The sequence below is a fragment of the Sylvia atricapilla genome, chromosome 5 (assembly GCF_009819655.1).
Source record: "Sylvia atricapilla isolate bSylAtr1 chromosome 5, bSylAtr1.pri, whole genome shotgun sequence".
NCBI lineage: Eukaryota > Metazoa > Chordata > Aves > Passeriformes > Sylviidae > Sylvia > Sylvia atricapilla.
Genome location: NC_089144.1, coordinates 23,292,757 through 23,315,703, shown reverse-complemented (window position 1 = coordinate 23,315,703; position 22,947 = coordinate 23,292,757). Strand labels below are relative to the sequence as shown.

At 63.6% G+C, this 22,947-nt stretch overlaps 1 protein-coding gene across 1 annotated transcript in view; it reads right to left on the bottom strand.

The window, feature by feature from the left end:
- Window positions 1–16,383, bottom strand: part of SND1 (staphylococcal nuclease and tudor domain containing 1) — a 68,658-nt gene extending 52,275 nt beyond the window's left edge. The window contains exons 1-9 of the mRNA XM_066318957.1: window positions 16,248–16,383; window positions 12,640–12,789; window positions 11,350–11,470; window positions 8,350–8,428; window positions 7,159–7,319; window positions 6,927–7,018; window positions 5,648–5,803; window positions 5,018–5,124; window positions 4,646–4,736 (exon numbers count right to left, since the gene is read on the bottom strand). Coding sequence (XP_066175054.1) covers window positions 4,646–4,736; window positions 5,018–5,124; window positions 5,648–5,803; window positions 6,927–7,018; window positions 7,159–7,319; window positions 8,350–8,428; window positions 11,350–11,470; window positions 12,640–12,789; window positions 16,248–16,322 — 1,032 coding nt within the window. The 5' untranslated portion in view covers window positions 16,323–16,383. The remainder of the gene's footprint in view (window positions 1–4,645; window positions 4,737–5,017; window positions 5,125–5,647; window positions 5,804–6,926; window positions 7,019–7,158; window positions 7,320–8,349; window positions 8,429–11,349; window positions 11,471–12,639; window positions 12,790–16,247) is intronic.
- Window positions 16,384–22,947: the final 6,564 nt, after the last annotated feature.

Below are 22,947 nucleotides of genomic sequence, written 5' to 3'. Positions count from 1 at the left end.
GATGCAACAGGATATGGGATGTAGGAAACGGGATGCAGCAGGTATGGGATGTAGCAGCACATGGATGTAGCAGGATATGGGATGTAGCAGGACACAGTATGCAACAGCACATGGATGTAGCAAGACACAGGATACAGGATGTAGGACATCAGTAGGATGTCCAGATGTAGGATGCAGCAGGACACGGGATGCAGCAGGACACGGATGGAGCAGATGACAGGATGCAGCAGGACATGCAGCAGGACACAGATGTAGGACACAAGATGCAGCAGAATACAGAATGCAGCAGGACACAGCACCGGGAGCAGGGACATTGTGTCTCCCAGGCAGGACAGAGCCAGGTGGCAGCAGGAGCCAAGAGGGACCTCCAGGGTCTCTGCAGGACCCTGACCCAATTGCAAAGAGTCCCTGCAGGACACAGGATGCAGTAGGATACGGGACACTGGGACAAGGGACACAGCAGGATGTGGGATACTAGAGGACATGGGACACAGCAGGACAAAGGATCCAGGACATGGGACAGAGCAGGACATGGGAGGATACAGGACATGGGGTATGACAGGACGTGATACAGGACATGGGACACAGCAGGACAAGGGATACAGCAGAACATGGGATACAGGACATGAGATACGATAGGACATGGGATACAGGACAAGGGACACACCAGGACATGGGACACACCAGGACAAGGGACACAGCACCTGGAGTCAGGGCTCCCACGGGAAGCCGGTCCCAGGCAGGACAGAGCAGGGTGACACCAGATCCCCACCCTCCCAGGGCAGCCGCTCCCTCCTCCTGCTGGAGCCTCAGGGAGGGCAGGAGGGTCATGGGGGGTGACACGGTGACAGTGCTGCAGAACAAGGACTCAGCACTGCCCCAGGGCCAGGGCATTTGTCCCTCCCACGTGCCCAGCCCGCCACGTCCACTTCCCTTATCCAATATTTATTGTGGCTTCTCCTGCCTGCAAGAGGCCCTTTGATAACAGGATTGGAAGGATTATTTTTTTAAAGCTCTGCAGCTGTTTCTTGCAGAGCCAGCACGCTCTGGCTGCTGCTTCCCACGTCCCCGGGGCTGGGAGCAGGGAGGGCAGCCTGGGAATGTCCCTGTGGCTCCGGCCACCCTGGTCACCCCCATCCCATCACCACTCCCAGGCACGGAGCTCACAGCCCTTGTCCACATTTATCAGGAAGAATTTTTTTTTCCCTCACTGCAAGAGCTGATCCCAACAAAGCCTCCAATTTTCCACCCCAGGCTTTGCTTGTCCCCAGTACTGGGGGCACACAAGGCAGGGCAGAACTGGGACCAGTACAGGACACAAAACTTCCCAGTCTGGCTGCCCCGGGCAGGGCTGGCATGGACCTGGGGCCAGCACCAGCCCAGCTGCTCTAGCCAGAGAAGGAGGGAAGCAGCTCTTCCTCTGAGGACCAGGAATTTCAACTTTTGGGGGTCTGGCACCCACAAACCCTGGGCGTGCCCGAAAAGCGCAGCTGATTCCAAATGCTGATCCCAATCCATGGGAACAGGCATGGACAGACACAGAGCAGCCACATGGCTATGATCCAATCCAGGGACCTCGGGGTGCTGGAATGTGACACTGGGGTGCTGGGAGGTGACCTCGGGGTGCTGGGATGGGACATTGGGGTGCCAGGGATTCCACCTTTAGGGATGGTTTCCCTGGGAGCTGGGCGAGACAAGGATCCCCATGCCTGGGGACCATGGGGGCCTGTCCCAGCTCCCAAAGCTCCTGACTGCTGTGCTCCTAGGACAGCATCCCTGTCCCGGGACAGCATCCACTCCTGGGATGCACAAGGAGCATCCCCAAAGCTGAGGGTGACCTCCTGCACTCCAACACAGATGGTGGCATTTGGGGAGCAAGAGCCCAGCACCAGGAGAGCGCTGGTTGAGTGTCCCCCCATCCCAAAAATGTCCTTCAGAGGGGTTTGGGCAGGGTCTGTTGCTCAGCTCAGCTCGGGAGCAACTCCCGGGCTCGGCTCTGGCACATCCCACTGAGCTCTGGCCACGAGCACGGCTCCCAGCAAAGGGAATAGAATCCAGGATCAAAGGATCCAGGCGGGGCACAGCCCCATTTGCCGGAGCACAGCAGGAGGGGAAGCAGGGCCGGGACGTGGCCCGGGGGCAGCGCAGGGAGCCCCCGAGGCCGATGCAGGGGGAGCCGGGAGCGGGCTGACGCAGCCCCCCCTGCAGAGGATGGCTCCCAGCCTAATGCCTGCACGGCTCCGCAGCGTGTCCCAAATCCCGCTGCTCCCAGACAAGCTGACGTAGGGATTTCGGGAGAGAGCCTCCAGCCCCTCTGACATTTCCCTTCCTCTGCTTTTCTCCTCGCCGCTCACAAGCGCCGAACCCACAATCGAGGCCAAGCCTCCCCTGCTCCCCGAGCCCAGCCCCGCGCCCCCAGCGCCGGCAGCCGCAGCCAAAATTAGCCGGAGCCCATTTGCCGCGGTTGATCAACGGTGCAAAGGCAGGTTGGGATCTTCCTCCTCCTCCTCCCCCTTCCCTCGCAGCCCCCTCCAGCAGCTCCTGCGTCAGCTCTGCCGCTGCGAACGAGCCCCGTTGAGCCGAGCACGGAGGCGGCTCCGGCGCCGTCCCTGCCCACTCGCTCCGTGCCCGCGGCCCCGGCCCCGCCACCGGCACGGACCGAGCCCCGGGGACACCGGGCACGTGCCCAGCTGCGGGACCGGCGCTGGAACCGCAGCCGTGTGGGCATCTGTCCTGATTCTCCCTGTCGCTTGCAATTCTGGGCGAGCGGAAAAAAATAAAGAAAAAGCCCCTGAAGTGACACCAGAATGCGGGAGGGGCTGCGGCGGCCACGGGCCAAATTCCAGAGCCCTGTGCAAAGAGCCGGATCGACCCAACAGGAGGAGAAATTCCACGCCTCCTCCCCAAAAAAGCAGGACGTGGTGTTTGCTGCCTGTGGGGGCTCCCAGGGAATGCAGATCCTTCCGAGAGCACTCCCAGCCTGGGTGACCCTGCAGAGCCAGGGAATTCGAGGCATCCTATAAACCCTGCTCCCCAGCCCAAGGGGATCCCACTCCACTGGCTCAATCCCCCACCACTCCCAGGGGAAAGCTGGATCCCCACTGCTCCTGGGGGATGGGGTGGAGATGCTGCTAATCCCAAAGCCACCCCGGACACCCCTTTGCAGAGATTGGGGTGGGCCCCGCCTGCGGCTATCCCACAAAATCACGGCATTTTAGAAGTGCCGGGAGCATCCAGCCGCCCCCTCCAGCAGCTGAGCAGAGCGTGACTGACGGCCCTGGCACTGCTCCTGGCACAGCTCCTGGCACAGCTCCCGTGGCAGCCGCTGCCAGCGGCGCTTCCCGGCGTTCCAGCGCCGGCACACGGCCCTGCCGTGCCCACGGGACACCTGCTCAGGTGGCATTTGTCACCACCACGGGGAGGGGACAGCTACGGCCTCATCCTGAGGGATGGGCTCTCAATTCCATCCTCCTGGAGCCCCTCTGAGCCCGATGTGCCTGCACTGCTCCCACAGGGAATGCCCAGCAAACTCTTCCTGCTTTGGGGAGGTTTTGGGGACCTCTGCTGCTGTACCAGTCACCAGAGCAAGCACAGGAGCCATTCCCAACCTCATCCCAGCGGCCACAAGCTGACAGTGCCACAGGGACCAGCTTCACATGGATGAGGCTGAAGCAGCTACAGGAGCTCCTGGCTGTCCCAGCAGCCCCAGAGCTTTTCCATCTCTGCTCCCGGCACCCAGGAGCCCCCCAGGGTCTGCCAGGCTCGATCCCATTCCTGCTTTTCCCCAGGAGCTGCCAGGCTCGATCCCATTCCTGCATTTCCCTAGGATGTGCCAGGCTCGATCCCATTCCTGCATTTCCCCAGGAGCATCTGGCCTATCCCAGCAGGACCGGAGCAGCAGGAAGGACTCCCCAGGGCAGGATGCGACCCTGCACAGGGACCAGGCCGACTTTCCAAGAAACGTGGCTGCTGCCCATTCCCAGGGAAATTCCAGCAGCGCCAGAGCCACGGCTGCTGCCTGGGCGAGGCGGCAGCTCCATCTAGTGGGGCTGATCCCACAGATCCTGCCCGGATCCTGCCTGGATCCCGCAGCTCCTGCATCCCACCCAGAATCATCCCATGCAGCTTCACCTCCCTCCTGCACCGGGGCAGAGATTTCCATGGGCAGGGAACACACCAGCACCCACCGGGAGAAGGGCTCAGCAGCATCTCCAACCTTTGGGAGCAGTGGATACCAATCCATGGGGCAGCCATTCCCCTGGGAACATTTGGAATCAATCCATGGGGCAGCCATTCCCCTGGGAACACTGGGAATCAATCCATAGGGCAGCCATTCCCCTGGGAGGATCAGGAATCAATCCCTGGAGCTGCCAGCCCATCCCTGTGCCCAGAGCGAGGTGCCAGCACAGCCCCAGCCCATGCCCACAAACCAAGGCCCCTCTCTCAGGCCTCCTTCCCTTCTCCTGGCACCTCTTCCCACCCCAACCCTGCTGGTGACCCCAGAGTGCCCTGGGATCCTTGGCTGGGTTCCAGCCCAGGAAAACCCCTCTGGGCTTTGTCTAAACCCATGGAGAGGCCAGGCTGGGAGCTGGGCTCCCCATCCTGTGCCCCTGGTCCCAAAAGGTCCCTTCCCAGCCCCGCTCACCTTGGCCACAAACTGTTTGTCCTTCTGGTCCAGGTTTGCCGTGGGGGCCACGTAATCCCTCCAGATCCTCAGCTTGCGCTCCTTGGCAAACCTGGCGGGGTGGGGACAGTGGGACACCGGGGCTGGGACACCCAGACCTGCCACCTGGGGTGGGGGGGACTCCCAGCTGAGCCCCCGGGAGAGATGGAGGGGAGATCCCATCAATTCCACCCTGGATGAACTACATGGGGCTGGAGTCGCTCTGGGCACCCCATGGATGCAGCTGGGAACAGTGGGAGCACTGGGATCAGCTAGGATCAGTGGGATCAGCTGGGAGTACTGGGAACAGCTGGGACCAGCAGCATCAGTGGGAGCACTGGGATCCCTGCCCACCTCTCGGCCGCGCGCAGTTTGTCGGCGCCACGGGTGTAGACGGCGATGGACCAATCCACACAGCGGGCAAAGCCCTCCTTCAGCAGCAGCTCCGTGATGTTCCCGTTCTGTGGGGAGCAGGAGAGGGCCCGGGGTCAGCAGGGTCTCCCCAAGGTCAGCAGGATTCCCCAGGGTCAGCAGAGTCCCCCCAGGCCCTGTCCCTGCTGGGGGGACCTGCACAGCCCCTTCAATGTCCCCCTGAGCTCCCAGTGCCACTGGAGACCCCACCAGTGACACCTCCGAGCTCTGCCCTCCTCACGTGGACCAGGATCTCCCAAAACCATCAGGAAAGAGCCCAAAAATCCCAGTGACACCCCTGGGCTCTGCCCTCCTCACATGGACCAGGATCTCCCAAATCCACTGGGAAAGAGGTCACAAATCCCAGTGACAGCCCCAGGCTCTGGCCTCCTCATACAGACCGGGATCTCCCAAATCCACCAGGAAAGAGCCCAAAATTCCCAGTGACACCCCTGGCCTCTACACTCCTCACACAGACCGGGGCAGACAAGGATCTCCCAAATCCACCACAACTCCCAGTTCCACTTCTGGGAGCCCCCTGTGACCCCCTGGAGTGTCGCCAGTGCCACTTGCCGGGTGCAGGATGGTGCCCAGGATGTTCTGGTTGTGGCAGCTCTCCAGGACGATCTGCACATCCCTCTGCAGCAGACGGGACTCCGTGAAGAATTTGGCTTCAGCCGCGAACGGCTCCGGCACCTCCGAGTCAGCCTCGCGCTTGAACGTGGGACACTGCGGGACACGGGGACACTCAGGGACCGGGATGGGCCCCGAACCCTCGGGGAGAGGGTGGGAAAACCCCCTGGGGAGGAGGCTGCCCCCATTCCCCGGCGCCAGGGGTGTTTTGGGGGTTGAAATTGGGGAATTTGTGTAAGGACTGAGCTCTCTGACTGCCCTGGGAAAGAGGGACCAGCTCCAGCCCAGGGGACCCTTGGACAGGGAGCTGCTGCAAAGAGTCCAGAGGAGGCCCCAGAGCTGCTCCAGGACTGGAGACCCTCAGCTCCCAGGGATCCAGGCTGGGAGAGCTGGGAGTGTCCAACCTGGAGAGGAGAAGGATCCAGGGAGAGCTTCCAGCACATTCCAGGACCTGAAGGGGCTCCAGGAGAGCTGCAGAGGGACTGGGGACAAGGCCTGGAGGGACAGGACACAGGGAATGGCTTCCCACTGCCACAGGGCACGGCTGGATGGGATCTTGGGAACTGGGAATTCCTGGCTGGGCTGGAATTGGCAGAGCAGCTGTGGCTGCCCCTGGATCCCTGGCAGTGTCCAAGGCCAGGCTGGACACTGGGGCTGGGAGCAGCCTGGGACAGTGGGAGGTGTCCCTGCCATGGCAGGGGTGGCACTGGAGGGGCTCTGAGGTCCCTTCCCACCCAAATCAGTCTGTGGTTCCTTGAACCTAGACATCAGCAGGAATTTCTTCATGGGAAGAGTGATCAGACATTGGAAGTGGCTGCCCAGGGAGTTTAAGGAATTCCTGGAGGTTGCAATGAGTGTTCTGGGCTGGTGACAAGTTGAGCATTGGGCACAGCTGGGACTGGATGGGCTGGGAGGGCTTTTCCAGCCTCAAGGATCCCGGGATTCCATAAACTCCCACCAGAATCCTGACCAGGGTGTCCGACAGCCCCAGCCAAGCCACACCTGTCCCCATCCCACTGGGCTTCTCCCAGCCTGGTACTGCAGGTCCAACAGCTGACAAGGATGTCCCTCAGTCCCTCCCTGCTGTGGCCCTGGGACCTAGAGAGCAGCAAGTGCCAAGGAGCTTGGACAAGGAAGGAATTGGGCAGTGGAAACTGGGCAGCAGGAATTGGGCAGCAGGAATCTGGCAGAGGGAATCCGGCAGAGGGAAGAGGCTCACCTTGATCCCTGAGAGCATGACAGTGACCAGGTAGAAGTCAGGCAGAAGCAGGGCTCTCACCACGCTGCCGTCCCGCACGTGCTCGATGATGGCTGCGGAGGGACACCGGAGTTCATCCCGCTGGAACGGGACACAGGGATACAGGGGACAGGGGGCAGGGGGACAGAGGGGACACGGGACGGGGAGAGGGAGACACAGACACGGGGGACACAGGGACACGAGGCCACCTTACCATTGACAGGCTTCTGGTGCAGGGAGTCCACGAAGTGCCGAGGGTTCTCCAGGGTGTACTTGAGGTCCCGCACGGTGTGGGAGCCCGAGCCCTCGCTCCACATGCCCTTCTTGGCACTGCGGGCCTGCTCCTCCAGCTCGGCCAGCCGGCTCTGCTCCGGGCTGCGGGACAAGCCGGGGCTCATTCCCAAGAATCTCCCTCTCCTGGGCACTTCTGGGGCTGCCTCAGCGCTCTGCTCATTCCCAGCCCCACGAAACTGATGGGCTGCTCCCACCAGTATTCCAGCAGGAATACGGCTGGAAGAGCCTCCTCCCATGGATCAGGGAGGGTGAGCCCAGGAACCCTTCCAGAGGCTGCTTTGTGCACCATGAGGGAAAGTTTGGGAGAGCAGGAAAGGCACGTTCTATGTGAATCCATGGATCATCTCAGCGCTGCACACACAGGTGGCCACTGAAGGGCCACCAAAGCGACCACAATCCCCGCCCAGCCCTGGCACAACCAATGCAGGGATACACAACAGGGTGCCCAGAGCAGCTGTGGCTGCCCCTGGATCCCCGGCAGTGTCCCAGGCCAGGCTGGACACTGGGGCTGGGAGCAGCCTGGGACAGTGGGAGGTGTCCCTGCCATGGCAGGGGGGACACTGGAGGGGGCTCCGAGGTCCTTCCCCTCCCTCCAAACCATTCCATGACCCCATCAACGAGGCTGACCCGGCTCTGGGACTGTCCTGCACCTCTGGAATGGGATCCCTGTCCCTATGGATGCACAGCCCAGGCCGGGCCTCTCCCATGCCCTGGGATGTTAGAGAGCGCAGGAAAAGCCTCAGCTCTGCTGGCACAGAGATTGCCCAGCCAGATCCAGCACCAGGAACATCCCAGCACCTCCTCTCCAGTGGGACTTAAAGGGATTCAACCCCACGTCTGGTGTGACTTCAGAGGCTCAGGAGAGTCCCTGCTCCACAGCCTCTGGACACATCTCCGGAGCCTCGCCACGAGAGGAGGCTGCCTCTGCCCAGCCCCTCCACAGCCCACAGGACATCCCAGGCATGCCTGTGGAATGTGGGCACCTCGGGAGCCCAGGAGCAGGGCCTGGGTCCCCTGGAGCCCAGGGATCCAACAGCTCAGGAGCACGAGCCTGGGATGGGGATCGGGATTGGGATGGAGATTTGGATGGGGGTGGGAGCTGTGCACGTACTTGTTGGCTCGGATCCCCTCTCGCCGGGAAGCCAATCCTTCAGCCACCAGGGACTCGGCAATGTTCTCACCACTGGTGTCTGTGAGACAGGAGAGGAGCAGGAGGGTGAGAGGGACACAGGAATAGGGCAGCATTCCCAGCGATCCCAGGTAAGCAGTGCTCAAACAACCCCAGGGCCCTCTTGAGGACACCACTGTCACCAGCCTGGACTCCCTGGGCAGCCCCTGCCAAGGCCTGAGCACCCTTTCCATGGGGAAATTCCTGCTGCTGTCCACCCTGAGGCTCCCCTGGCCCAGCCTGAGGCCATTCCCTCTCCTCCTGTCCCTGTTCCCTGGCAGCACAGCCCGACCCCCCGGCTGTCCCCTCCTGGCAGGGACTTGTGCAGGGCCACAGGGTCCCCCCTGCTCCCCCTTTTCTCCAGGCTCAGCCCCTTTCCCAGCTCCCTCAGCCCCTCCTGGGGCTCCAGACCCTTCCCAGCTCCGTTCCCTGCACACACTCCAGCCCCTCCAGGGCTCTCCAGAGCTGCCCCCAGGATTCCAGGGGGTCCCTCAGCAGGGCCAGCACAGGGGACAGTCCCTGCCCTGGGGCCGTGCCCACCCTGGGGTGCCACAGCCCAGGGCCCATCGGCCTCCTGCCGCTCTGGGCGCCCTGGGCCTTTCCCAGCTTTCCAGCCCCTCTGCCCCAGCCTGGAGCGCTCCAGGGGCTTGGGCTGAGCCCAGGACAGCACCTGGCACTTGGCCTGGCAGTCCCTCACCCCATGGATCCAGCCTGTCCCCATCCCTCTGCACAGAGCTCCCCACTCCCCATCCCTCTCCATCCAGGAGCTGCCGGCAGCTGCTGCAGGGCTGGCAGGGAATCTGTCACAGCGTTCCCACATTAACGGTGTTTAAACCCTGACAAACTTCATCAGGAAACATTTTCTGCCTCATTTCTCCCGCCCGCGCTGTTCCAGGCTGGGCTGGAGCAGGGATGGGGACGGCACCGGGAGAGGCCCAGGCCGGAGCCAACATCCAAACCCCTCCCAGCTTTATTCCCTTCACACTGGCCCTGGGATGGCCCAGGCTGGAGGGGGGCTCAGGGGCAGAGCAGAGCAGCAGCTCCCCAAATCAAAGGTTCAAATCCAACATTGGATTCCACGATCTCGGATTTCGGGCGTCTTTCCCAACCAAAATGATTCTGATTCCAACCCTTCTCTCTGCAGGAGGGGATCCCCATCCCAAAGGGCTTCCCTCAGCACACTGGGAGCTCAGAAATGTGTCATGGAATATCCCGAGTGGGAAGGGACCCACAGGGATCATCAACCCAGATCCTGGCCCTAACCAGGACATCCCAAAATCCCACCCTGTGCCAGAGGGCATTGTCCAAAATTACAGAGGTAGCTTTGACACGCAGGGGTCTGTGGGGCCTGGCAGCACCGAGGGTCCCACTCCCCTTTCCAGCAGTCTGGGGGTCTCGTGTTCCCCCTGGGATGTGCCAGGATGGAGCAGCAATGGGAATTCAGCTCTGGGATGGCCTGGAAGCAGCGAGAGGCTGGCACTGCCTGCCCCAGCCACATCCAGCTGAGCCCAGAAACCTCCAGGGAGGCAGCTCCAGCCTTCCCGGGGAGCCAGGGATGCTCTGTTGAACCTCTGGGATCTGGAGCCAGTGGCATCCCCGGCTCTCCAGCCGTGCCCCGGACCTTCAGAGCCTGGAGACACAGGGAGTCTCTGCCCCCCATCCTGGGCCCCCCTCAACTGTCCCTCCAGGAAGAGCCCAGTGCTCCATCCTGCCAGCCTCGGGATCGGCGTTGGGAGCAGCCTCAGGATCAGCCTGGGATGTCAGCAACTCCAGCTGGGTGAGTCCTGCTCTGGGAAAGGCTCTGAGTGCCATGGAATGGTCCTGAGTGCCACAGGAATGCCAGGAAAGGCTCCAAGTGACGCAAGGAACATACCTGGAGCACACCCACCCCCCTTTCCAGCCCATTCCCACATGGAAAACAGCTGAGGGCACCCAAACCACCCAGACCCTTCAGAGCTCCCTAGGGACTTCCCCCAAAATTCAGCAGGTGCTGAGCTCCTTCCCAAGCCACTTCCCTGTGCCCGCTCCTTCCCTCTTTCCATGGGTTTGCAGCACTGGGTGCTGCATTCAAGCCTGACCACATCCTACTGATATCCCAAACATCCAGCTCCACAGGGAGCATCTCCTGGCCCTGGAACAGGGAGGCTCTGCAGATCAGCTGGGTACTGGGAGCTTCCCTGGAACCCACTCTGCCCTGATCTCAGCCCTTGAACCCCGAGGGCATGGACAGGAATTCCCGGCAGGGACAAAGCCGGTGCCTCCAGAGGGCCGTGGCTGAGGGGGAACCCCAAAACCCACCCAGAATGCTCAGGGAAGATTCCTTTTGGGATCTCAGCCACAGACAAGCAAGAGATTTGTAACAACAAAAATCATGGAAAAGGGAAAGCTCGTGGGAATTCACCCAGCCCTGTTCTTTGTGCCCATGAGCTCTGGCTGACCTGGGATCAGTACCGTGCACTACCCCTCTCCCAAAATTTGGAATCCATGGAAAAGTGAGAATGCATCCTTCTGCTTTCTCACTCCATCCTCCCCAAAAGACGGTTTTCCAACTGGATTTGTGCTTAAGACATTCCAGGCTGAGCCCAGGAAAGCTCCTGGAGCACGAAGAGCAGGGCTGCAGCTGAGGAAACCTGGGCACCCCCCACTCCCCTCTCAAAGCTGGGGGGCCACGGAAAAGTCAAGGAAAAGTGACAGAAAAGCAGGCAGGCATCCTCCTGCTGACAGCATATCCCAACCCACCCCAAACCTCCCCTCATGCTCCCCTCCAGACCTACCTATCCCCAGGGAAACCATCCAGACCTACCTTTTCCCAAAGAAACCACCAGGACCCACTTTTTCCAGGTAAACCATCCAGCCCCACCTTTCCCCAGGTAAATCATCCAGAGCTTTTCCCAGGTAAACCATCCAGCCCCACCTTTCCCCACACACACCACCCACACTCACCTTTCCCCAGGTACACCATGCCGTACTCCCGGCCCTGCGGGGTCTTGTACTCCACGGTGAAGCAAACCTCCTTCCCGATCAGCTTCTTCCGCAGGAACTCCCGGGCCGGGAAGCCCCAGGGCTGCCGGGGGGAAGTGCCATGAGCCGGAGGGTCCCGGGCAGTGGGGGACAGCCCCCGATTCCCCGGGAGCTCCCTCAGCACTGCTCCGCTAGGAACCAACTCCTCAGGAGAAGCACCCTCGCAAAGGGAGGGATCCCGGGCGGTTCTCCAGCTCCCCAAAACCCAGCTGAGGCCAGGAAAGCTCCCAGGATAGCCCCAGTTCCCATGGATGTGCACTGAGGGCTCCTTCCCGGGAACTCCCGGGACAGGAAGGGAGCGGGATGAGCCCGACCGGGAGCATGGGGCTGTGGCAGCCCCGCGCTGGGCACAGAGGGCTGCGGAGGGCATTCCCGGAGGGCATTCCCGGAGCAGCCCATGCCCGGAGCCCGTTCCCGCTCCAGCGCGGCGGGTGGGCGGGAGCGCGGCCGGAGGTGGGAACATGACGCTGCTCATAAACAATTAGCGGAGCTGACAGGCGTCACTTTGGCAAAGAGTGACATTTAGAAGCTGTTTGGAAGACAAAACTCCCCGGGGAGAGCAATTATCTGCCAGCGCCGCTGCTGCCGCCCCCGGCCCGCGGGAGGAGCGGCTCCGGGACCGCCCCGTGTGCCCCAAACCAGCCCCCGAGACCCAAAACACCTCCCATGTGCTCCAAACCACCCCCTCATCTGTCCCAAACTGTCCCATATGGCCTAAACCATCCCCCGAGCCCCAAACCACCCCCTGTGCCCCACAACAGCCTCTCCACGTGCCCCAAACCATCCCCGAATCCCCTGAGCCCCTCCGTGTGCCCCAAACTAATCCCTGCGCCCCAAACCAGCGACCCTGTGTGCCTCAAACCATCCCTGGTGTCCCAAATCACCCCCGTGTCCCCCAAATCATCCCCTCGTGTATCCCAAGCTGTCCCATATGCCCCAAACCAACACCCGGGTCCCAAACCACCCCACGTCCCCAAAAGGCCACCCCACGTGTCCCAAACTACCCCGTGTGCCCCAAAGGACTCCCTGTGCCTCCCACAGTGCCGACCCCATCCCAAGCGCAGAGGGGCAAAGGAGGAGAAAATTCCCCCCAAACCCGCGCTGGGGGCTGGAGCCGGTGGATCCTTTCCCGGCTGTCCCACCCTGTCCCCCCAGCTCTCCGGCCGGGGGTGTCCCCGCTGTGTCCCCCGGGGGTGCGAGGGCGGCACCCACCTCGTCGGGGGTGTCCTTGGCGTCGGGCTGGCTGGCGGCCGCCCGCCGGGCCAGGTTCCCTGCGCGGATGTTGCTGAGGTTGATCTGGCGCTCCGGGGGGGGCCCCCCGCGGGGCTGTCCCCGCACGATGATGGCACAGCCCGACAGCACCTGCGGGGACACGGAGAGCTCAGAGGGCGGCCCCCGGGCACGCCGGGGCGAGCACGGGGAGGAGATGCTGCGGGCACACGCAGAATTCCAGGCGTGCTCCCAGGGAACCGCTGAGGGTCACAGGCCGGGAGAGCCGGGAGCTGTCCCTGCTGGAGACTCAGGATGTGGCCAAAATCCCACAGGGGAGGGGGAGCCTGTCGCTGTGCCCAGGTGAGGCCCCACCTGCAGAGCTGCCCCAGCCCTGGGGACACAGCAGCAGCACCTGGAGCTGCTGCACAGAGTCCAGAGCAGAGCCCGGAGCTGCTCCAGGGCTGGAGCCCCTCAGCTCCCAGGGATCCAGGCTGGGAGAGCTGGGGGTGCTCACCTGGACAGGAGAAGCTCCAGGGAGAGCTTCCAGCACATTCCAGGGCCCAAAGGGGCTCCAGGAGAGCTGCAGAGGGACTGGGGACAAGGCCTGTAGGGACAGGACACAGGGAATGGCTTCTCACTGCCACAGGGCACGGCTGGATGGGCTCTTGGGAACTGGGAATTCCTGCCTGGGCTGGAATTGGCAGAGCAGCTGCCCCTGGATCCCTGGCAGTGTCCAAGGCCAGGCTGGACACTGGGGCTGGGAGCAGCCTGGGACAGTGGGAGGTGTCCCTGCCATGGCAGGGGTGGCACTGGAGGGGCTCTGAGGTCCCTTAGATCTCAGCACATCCAGACACAGCGTCACCTCCGTGCACACAGAACACCATGGAGGAGCTGGAAAATCGGGATTTTATTCCTGGTGCTTTCCAGATGAGCCCAGCTGGGCCATGTCCCACCACTGCTTTGGCTGCTGAGAGCTCCGAGTTGGGCAGTGCCAGGCAATCCCCTCTCCCAGGGCTCCCTCACACCTCCAGCCCCCACATCCCCAGTCACAGCACAGTCCCAGCAGCAGGGCCAGGCTCCGGGCCAGCAGTTGGAGCGTGCTGGGGATCTCCCTGTTCCCGGGGATCTCCCTGCTCCTGACAATCTCCCTGCTCCCAAGGATCTGTCCCCAGTCCCTGCTCCCTGGATCCAGACTCAGGGGTGGGTTCCAGCACCTGCCCTGGCTCCCCGCCACCCCAAATCCCCACGGATGCTCACAGGGATCCCAAACCCCTCCAGTTCTGTTCCATACCCTCAGCCAGCCCATGCCCAGGACACTGAATCCCTCTGGAACAAGCCCAACCGAGCCCACCCCAGGGTCTGTGTGCCCCCTGCACCCCGTTCTGCTGCCCCCCACCACCTGGAGCCACAGAGGAGCCTGGAATGTTGCAGGAGGCACGGGGAATTGCAGCCCGAGCTGCACCTGGAGCAATCTCAGCAAAGGCTCAGCACTCTGTGCTTAAGGACTTAGAGGTTTCATGGCTGTAATTAACCTTAATCTTTAATTTATAGGGCAGGAGGAGGCCAGGGGATGCTGGAGCTGCTCTGTTCAATCCCCAGCATGAGTCCTGGATCCCGGGGTGGGATCCTTGGTGGAGCTGCTCCATGTTCTGGGGTCAATGCCGTGCTTTGAGGGGACATCCCATCCCAGCTCCAGATCCCTGCCGCCCTGTCCCTGCCCATGGAGTGGCCACACGCCCTGTCACCCACCCGTGTCCCTGTCACCAGCTGGGGAACTGCTCCAGGAACCAGTCAGTGATGACAATGGGATCGGGACACTGCTCCAACACCCCGGTGTCACTGCCAGCAAAAGTCACTCCAGGCCCCATCTGTCCCACTGAGGGCTCCATCACAGAAATTTGGGCTTAAACTAGGCTTGATGCGGCCAGGAAATGACATGGACATGGCACAGGCACACCGGGTGCACAGACTCAACTCGTGCTGCCCAGGTGGCTCCGGAGCACCAGAACCCCATGGGCACATCCAGAATCCAGAGCTGCCCCCGTGGGGCACAAAGGATTAAAAATCCTGACAGGAGCAGGAGGAAAATTCCTGCTCTTCATCCCCATCCTGCTCCTCAGGCCTGTAGTCTTACTGTGATTTCAGTGAGGCACACTGATTGCAACAGGAAGGCACAAAAAGCCCCAAAAACCTCAAAGCTGTGACAGGAACCACAGCAGAGCACGTGGCTGGCACCAGCCCGGGCACTGCTCCGGCAGCACCACAGAGAGCCAGGGACCCCCCTCTCCCAGGGGAATTTTGGGCTTGCTGGCCTGGAGAAGGCCCTCAGAGCACATCCTGGGGTGTGGAGCACAGGACACTGCCAGGCACAGCCGCCCCCCAGCCAGCAGACCCCAAAATCCTGCTGTGGATCCACACTCCGTGAATGGAGTCAGGCAAGCAGCCAGGTGAGGGTTTTCCTGAGCATCCCAAAACCTGGCAGGGTGGGCAGGAGACAGGGCAGGGAAGCAGCAGCAGATCCCCTCGTCATCAGTGACACACAGGATGGGGATGGGGCCAGACCGGACCTCTGGTGTCCCCAAACCCCAGTGTCTGACCACAGACCTCCAGTGTCTATCCTCAGACTTCTGGGATTCATCTCTAGAACCCTGTCATGTGTCCCCAGACCTCCAGGATCCATCCCCAGCCCCTGGGATGTGCTCCCAGCCCTGGCCCCAGCACTGCCACAGGCTCCAGGCTGCAGCGACACCCCGGGAAAGGTCTGACTCCCAAGGCAGCAGTGGGTGAAGGGTTCAGCCGAGACCCTCAGATCCACCTGGACTCGGGCACAGAAATCTGGGGGGTTTGGAGACCCGGCAAGGAACGGGCCGAGGCGGGAAAGGCACCAGGAAGGGACACGGGATGGGGACACGGCGCCCGGGACTGAAGCCGACCTTCGCTCTCCCGGGCCCCGCTGGCGGCGCACGTGGGAACCTGGCACAGGGCACTGGAGGACCCTTCCCGGGGACCCCGGAGGGGCCGGGAGATCTCATCCCTGCGCTCCGTGCCGTACGGACCGGGGCTCGGGGCTCCCGTCCCGCAGCTCCGCTCCGCCCCGCGGGGCCGGCCCGGGCAGGGCAGCGAGCGGAGCACGTGCGGCAGCCCCGGGACGGCCCCGCTGCCGGTGGCCCCGCGCGGCCGCTGCTCCGCAACCCCTCGGGCCTCCGAGGCCGGCTGGGGAACGAGACCACCGGGTCCGGCCCCGGGACCCAAAACTCTTCCTGCCCCATCCCAGCACCGGGACGGCGGCAGCGTGCAGTGCCCGGTGCCGGGGCGGCGTGGGGGACCCGGCCTGCAGGGGGACGCCGGGGTGTAACGAGGCGTCCCCGGGCTGCGGGCGGTAACGGGTCAGCAACTGCCACGGGCAGGGGCCCGGGGGCACCGGAGGGGCTGCACCGGGGCTGGAGGACCTCGGGAACCAGCCAGGCAGCGGACAGGCTCCCGGTTACCGGGAAAGGAGGGAGAACGGAGCGGGGTCCCGGGCACCGGAGAAGTCTGCGGGAGATGGGGGTCCCCGGTCCCTGGCGAGCCGCGGGGTCGGTGCGGGAAGCGGCGGGCACAGCCCTTACCATCTTGACGATGCCGCGCTGCACGACGGGCGGCGGCGCGGAGCCGCCCTGGCCGGGGTTGGCCGCGGAGGCCATGGCGGGGCCGGGCGGGCGGAGGGGCCGGGTCGAGCCGGGCCGGGCGCGGGCGGCGGGAGCGCAGCGGGGCCCGGGGCGAGCGCGGAAGGGACCGCGGGGCGGGGCCTGGGCCGAGGGGGGCGAGGCCTCCGCGAGACCCCGCCCCCGCGCGCGGCCGGCGGCCAACGGGCGGCAGCTCCCGCCGCGCGCGCCGCCCCGCCCCCCCGCGCCTCGGCCAATTGCGGAGCGCCGCGGGTGACGTCACGACCCTCGCGGCCCCGCCCGGCCCGGCGCGCGGGAGGGGGCGGGACTTCCGGGGCGCGCGGCGCCAGGGACACGTCGGCAAAGGCCGCCCGCGCGCACACGTGGCCTCGCGCCGCGCCGGGGGCGGCCCCGCGCCTGGACACGCCCCTTCCCGTCACGGAGGGGTGGGGCTTGGAAGAGACACGCCTCCCAGCGTCAGCGGCGCGGGGCGGCCCCGGGAACGGGGCTGGGGTTACCGCGGGGGGTCCCGCGGGAGGGAGCCCGGCCCCGGGATCTGGGGACACGCCGGGGGGACCGGCTGGAGCCCGGCCCGGCCCCGGGGGACCCCCAACACATCCCCACGGGCGCCCCGGAGCCGGGCACCCCCGGCACATGCCCCCCGCAGCCCCAGCGGGGCCGGCAGGCGGAGACCCCTGGTGCTCTGTGCAGCCCCTCCGTGACGTCCCCAGTGACCCTCCCCGGGCCCGAACAGAGCCCCAGGGCCACCGGAGCCTCCCGGCCACGCTCCCAGCCCGGCCGCGACGGGTTTGGGGGGAAAAGGGGAGAGAATGGGACACTCACCCCTGGCTGGTTTGGGGGCTGTGGTAGGGACGGTCCCGCTGCCCGAGGGTCGCTCCCATCCTGCACCTCAAAAACCCCGTGCTCAGGGACACCGCACCCTGCCGGGGCCACCCGCGTCCTGCGAGGGGACCGGGAACAGCTGCGCTGCCAGGCGAGGTGGCCTCGAGCACCTGAGGTCACCCATTGTCACCTTGTCCTGGCAGGGGACACTCGCAGTCCGGACACAGCCCCGGGGTGTCCTGGCCCAGGGGACACTGGCGCTGCCCATCCCTCTGGGTGACCCCGAGGGGTCGGAGCGCACCTGGGGGGATCGGAGCCCGCCGGGGGGATCCCACCCGGCCCCGCCTCGGGAACAAGGATGCTCCTCACGTGTGGCACGGCTGCCGCGGAGGGGGAGCCAGGAGGGTCTCTCCGAGCTGGAGTTGCCCCTCTCCACATCCCGGTTCCCGCCGGGAAACGGCGGCACCGAGCGCACCGGGCTCTGTGGGGCGGCGCACGTCGGGAGCATCCCACGGGAATCCGCCCCGCCGGCCTCTCCCAGTGCTCACGGCACGGTTTCCCACCCTATGATGTTTTTTTTACATGTTTCTGATGGTTTTTTACATGATTCTGGGCTTTTTTCCATGTTTATGGGGGTTTTTTACATGTTTATGACGTTTCTCCATGTTAATGATGTTTTTTTCCATGTTTCTGATGTTTTCCCATGTTTCTCGTGGTTTTCCGTGTGTGTTCACTCCGGGGTTTGTCTCCCACACGCCATCCCGGTTCAGCCTTCACCCCTTTTCCAGAGGACCTCACTCCAGGATTTTACTGCCGTGGCTGTGCAGAGTCTCCCACTCCATGAGGAATCCTCTTCCCTCGCTCTCCTCACCTACCACAACGTTCCACGACTTTCTGATGTCCCTGCTCCAGCCTTTTCATGATAATTTATTAATTTCTTGGGTTTCTCCCTGTCTTTAATACTTAGCCCCTTTTGGGGGGCAGGAAATCTCTGCCAAAAACCTGGAAGAGCAGCTCCAGTATCCTGATCCGTGGAATTTCTGGGCCCGCTCATCACCATGTCCTTGTCCCATCTTGCACCTGCATCCCACCAGGGATGATGGGGAGGACACCTTCAAGCCCCCAAATTGCCTCTTTTAGCCCGAATCCTTTAATAATCATCATTTTGATGGAAAAGAAAGTGAAATTGTAGGTGGGAACGTGGGGATTAACTCAGTTTTCTTGGTCGGCTGACTCATCTGGGCTTTTAACTTCCACCTGTGCTTTCTGCAGGAGAAAAGAATGGGATTTTCCAGGCGTTCTGGGGCTCGGTGAGGAGCAGGGAGAACTTCTGCAGGGAGAAGGATGCAAAATAGCCTTGGGCATGCAGAAAGACTGACACAGGGAGGGAAATCATGGAATCCTGGAATGGTTTGGGTGGGAAGGGAACTCAGAGCCCCTCCAGTGCCACCCCTGCCGTGGCAGGGACACCTCCCACTGTCCCAGGCTGCTCCCAGCCCCAGTGTCCAGCCTGGCCTTGGGCACTGCCAGGGATGGGAATGTCCCACTGGAAACGCTGAGTGGATCCCCTGGGAGCTGCACCTCATCCCTCTGCCCTCCCAGCCATCACCCCGGGCCCAGCCTGGAGCTGGCTCTGAGCTGGGATGAGGAGAGGGAACATCAGGAACCGGGTGTGGAGCACCCAAACATTGGGGTCTCCTCTGGACTGGGATGGTCATTCCCAAATCTGGTTATCCCACCACAGTCCCTGTGCACAGCCTGGGAGAGCTCTGAGGGTGCCCCAGGACTGGGGGCGCCCTGGGACCTGGTTCCTTTGAGCCACTGGCAGACGTTCCCTGTGGGATCGGGGCTCTACCACTCCTGCTCCCACCACTGCCACTCAGGGAATGCAGACACAATTCCAGACAAAAGCCCAGGAATGAGCTGTAGCACTTTGGAAGCTTTGCCTTGCTGTGGAAATCTGGAATAATGCCATTCCCTGTTCTGCTCCCTCTGTGTCTATTCCACTCCTTCTGTGTCCCTGTTCCCGTTCCTGTTTCCCTCCATGTCCCCATTCCATTCCCTCCCTGTTCCTGTGCCCCTCTGTGTCCCTGTTCCAGCCCCTCTGTGTCCCTCTTCCACCCCCTCTGTGTCCGTGTTCCATCTCCTGCATGTCCCTGTTCCACCTTCTCCAGTTCCCTGGTCCCGTGTCCCTCCACATCCCTGCTCCTGTGTCCTTCCATGTCCCTGTGCAGCTCCATGTCCCTGTTCCTTTGTCCATCCATGTCCCTGGTACTGTCTCCCCTCCCTGTCCCTGTGCAGCTTCATCTCCCTGTTCCCATGTCCCTCCATGTCCCTGTCCCTGTGCCACCCCGTGTCCCATTCCTGAGCAGTGCTGCTGTCACTCCTCTGGCAGAGCAGGTCCTCTCCTTCCTCCATTGTCCCTGCAGGGTCCCATCAGCTGTCCTGTGTCCCTTCCCAGCTCCAGGACCCCAATCCCCAGCACGGGATGGGGACAAGGATCCGCTGTCCCCGGCTCCAGCCAGAGGGGCTCTCAGCGCCATCCCTCCTGGAGTGACACCGACTCTAGAGGACAAAAACCTCCTGGACGAGGCCGGTGGGATCAGGGATGGGCCAGTGGAGAGGAAAGGGGTCCCCGAGCCCCGGGCGGAGCAGATCTTCCCCAGCCACGGCCGGGTCTGGCACCGGGCTCTCCCGGTTCCTCCCCCTGGGACAGCCCAGAGACACCGAGATGGGGATGGGATGGATGTGGGGATGGATGAAGGGATGGGGATGAGACGGGATAGGATGGAGATTGGATGGAAACAGGGATAAGAATGGCGAATGGGATTGGGAATGGAGACAGGAGGAGGAGATGGGATGGGGTTAAAGGCAGAGATGGAGCTGAAGGCAGATGAAAGCAGGGGAAATAAAAGGATACAAAGATGGAGATGGAGACTAAGACAGACACGAATACCGAGGCAAAAATAAAGATGGAAAGAGAAATGAAGATGCAGATGAAAATGGAGATGAAGGTGAAGGTGAAGATGATGGATCTGCTCAGCTGGATCCCCGTCCCCTGCAAAGTCCCCGAAAGAGCGGTGGGGGACACTCCCTCCCTGCCGAGCTGCTGCCAGGAGCGCCTTTCCTGGGACACGCCCTCCCTTTGGGACAGCGGAGCTCCGTGCTCCACTCCACAGCCCCCAGCGACTCCAACACGCCCCTGATCCTGCCTGGGGACAGTGGGGACCGGGTCCTCCTTTCCTTCTTTCTTCCCAGGCCACCAGGGCAGAGCCACCTGGGCACTGCCAACTGCTGGAAGCCCAGGCAGCCTTCCCGGCCTTTCCAAGGGAAGCATCCCCACATCATCCCCGGGATGCTCAGCATCCCCCAAGTCCCTGCCAAAGCTCTTCCCTGGGGAGCAGGAGAAGGGCACAGAAGCACAAATGCAGCTGCCACGGTGGGTCCTGGATCTTTCTCCACCTCTCCAGAGCTCTGCCCACCTCTCCATGTCTCTAAATCTGTCTCCACCACTCCAGCTCTGCCTTTGCATCTCTCCAATCTCCCCGATTACACCTCCACACCTCTCCATCTCTCCTGTTCCCCCCCACATCATTCCATGTCTTCACACCTTCACCTCTCCACCTTTCCATGTCTCCATAATTAATTCTGCCTCCATCTCTCCAGCTCTCCATCTCTCCATCTGAGCACTTCTCCACATCTGTCTTTTCACACCTCCGTGTCTTTGTCTCCATCTTTCTCCTTCTCCACATCTTCATCTCTCCATGTTTCCATAATTCTGTCCCCCTCTCCTCCTCACCACCTCTTTATCTGTCCCTCACCCTCTCCTCCTCTCCAAAACTCCACCTCCCCACATTTACACCTCTGCACATCTCCCGTCCCCGCTTCTCCAACTCCCCGTCTCTTCCCGACTCCGTCTCTCCACGTCTCCACCTCTCCATTTCACCCTCTCTCCATCTGTCTCCGTCCCTGCTCTCCACGTGCCCGTCTGTCTTTCCACCTCCCCACATTTCCCCCTCTCCCCCTTCCCGTCCCTGCAGCTCTCCCCGGCTCTCCCCTCCGCCTTTCCCGGCCCGGTTTCCCGTGCGCCCGGGACGCACCGCCCTGTACCCGCCGCCGCCGCCGCCTCCTCCCGGGCCCCCGGGGCTCCCCCGGCCTCCCCAAGCTCCGGGCGGCTCCGGGGGCTCCTCCCGCCGCCGGGGCACCGCGGGGCCGGCCCGGGAGCGCCGAGGCGCCGTCCGGGGCTGTGCGCACCGGAGCCCGGCGCGCCCGGTGCCAGCGCGCGCAGCGCCGGGAGGAGCTCCGCCGCTCCGGGGCCGGCCCGGAGCCCCCCGCGCAGCCCCCAGCCCGGGCCCGGGGCCAGCGGGACAGGGGCGGGACCGGCGCCCCCGCCCCGGTGCCGAGCCCCGCGCCCCGCTCGCTGTGGCCGCGTTACGCACGGGGCTCTCCCGGCCCGGGGGCTCCGCCGGGGCTCCCCTCACGGCCGGGGCGGAGCGGGGGGGTCCTGGGCGGCCGGGGCGGAGCGGGGGCGCCCGGCCCTGGGTGCCAGCGCTCCCCGCGCCGTCGGCAGCCTCAGCCCGGCTCCGGGGTGCGGGATAGCCGGGGCACCCCGGGGGCGGCGGGGGGGCGGCGCGGCGGCTCCCCGGGGGCCGGGGCCGGGCCCGGGGCCCGCAGGGCTGTGGTTAATGTGTAATTCGGAGCATATGGTATTTTCCAAAGGCGGGCAGTTGTGCGGAGCCCGGGGGCCGGGGCCGGGGTGCAAATAACGCTGGATGACTCGCGGGGCCGGGCGCGGAGGGCCACGGTGATGGGCTCCTCGCTGGCTAATATTTGCTCTTCAAATATTTTACTTGAAAGGTTTACAACGTTGTTTTTTTTTTTAATCTTCCAAGAAGGGGCCATCTGTGCCGGTGGCTGGGCTGGAACACACCGGGGAGTCCCCGCCGGGGCCCAGCCGCCACCCCGGGGGCCGCCTTCTATTTGTTCAGCACCCAAAATAAATTAAATCGATGTAATAAAAGCGAAGCTGGATTTATGATTGAATCCCATATGTCCCTGTTTGCTTTGCGGGAGAGACGCGGGAGCGAAGCCCCTCGGGGGGCTCGGCCGGGGGCTCCCCGGGGCCGCTCCGGGCCGCGGCCGGGGCCGTGCTGTCCGCCGGCCGCAGGTGCTGAAACGCCGGCGCTCACCCGGCACCGACTCCGTGCCCGGCCCGGGGGGCCCCGAGCGCCCCCGAGTCCCCAGGGAGCCCCCCGGGCCGGGCGTGTGCTGGGCGCGGTCACATCGGGCCGCCCCTTCCTCCCCGTCCTCCTCTCCCTCCTGCCGTGACATCACGGCCCCGCTGCCGGCACTGAGCGCCCGCCCGACTCCCGGGACGGTCCGGCCCCGCTCCGTCGAGGCTCCACAGGTACCTCCCTGCGCCTCTCCGGACATTCCCGCTCCCCCGAGCATCTTCTCCTGCGGGTAAAAGCGGCAGGAATTCGCTGTAGGGATTGGTGGTGAACCCCGAACCTGGAGAAGATTTGGGGTCCCCGGGAGTTACCGGCTCTGGCCCAGGCCCGCAATTCCCGCTGGCTCCCTGTCTGTGCAGCACGGAGACCGAGCTCATCCCGGCCCCAGAGAGCTCCTGGGCACTATTCAAGGAGCACCGAGGGCTCACAGCTCGGCTTTTCCCGTGCTCCCACCTCCCTGTGGGGAAAGAAATCCCTGTGTCACCTCCGGGCACAGCGCGGGGCAAGCCAGGGGATGCTGAGGGGCTGCGCGGGCCCCCGAGGGGACTCATATCCTATTCCTTCCTTTCCTCCTTCCCTCCCCTCCTCCC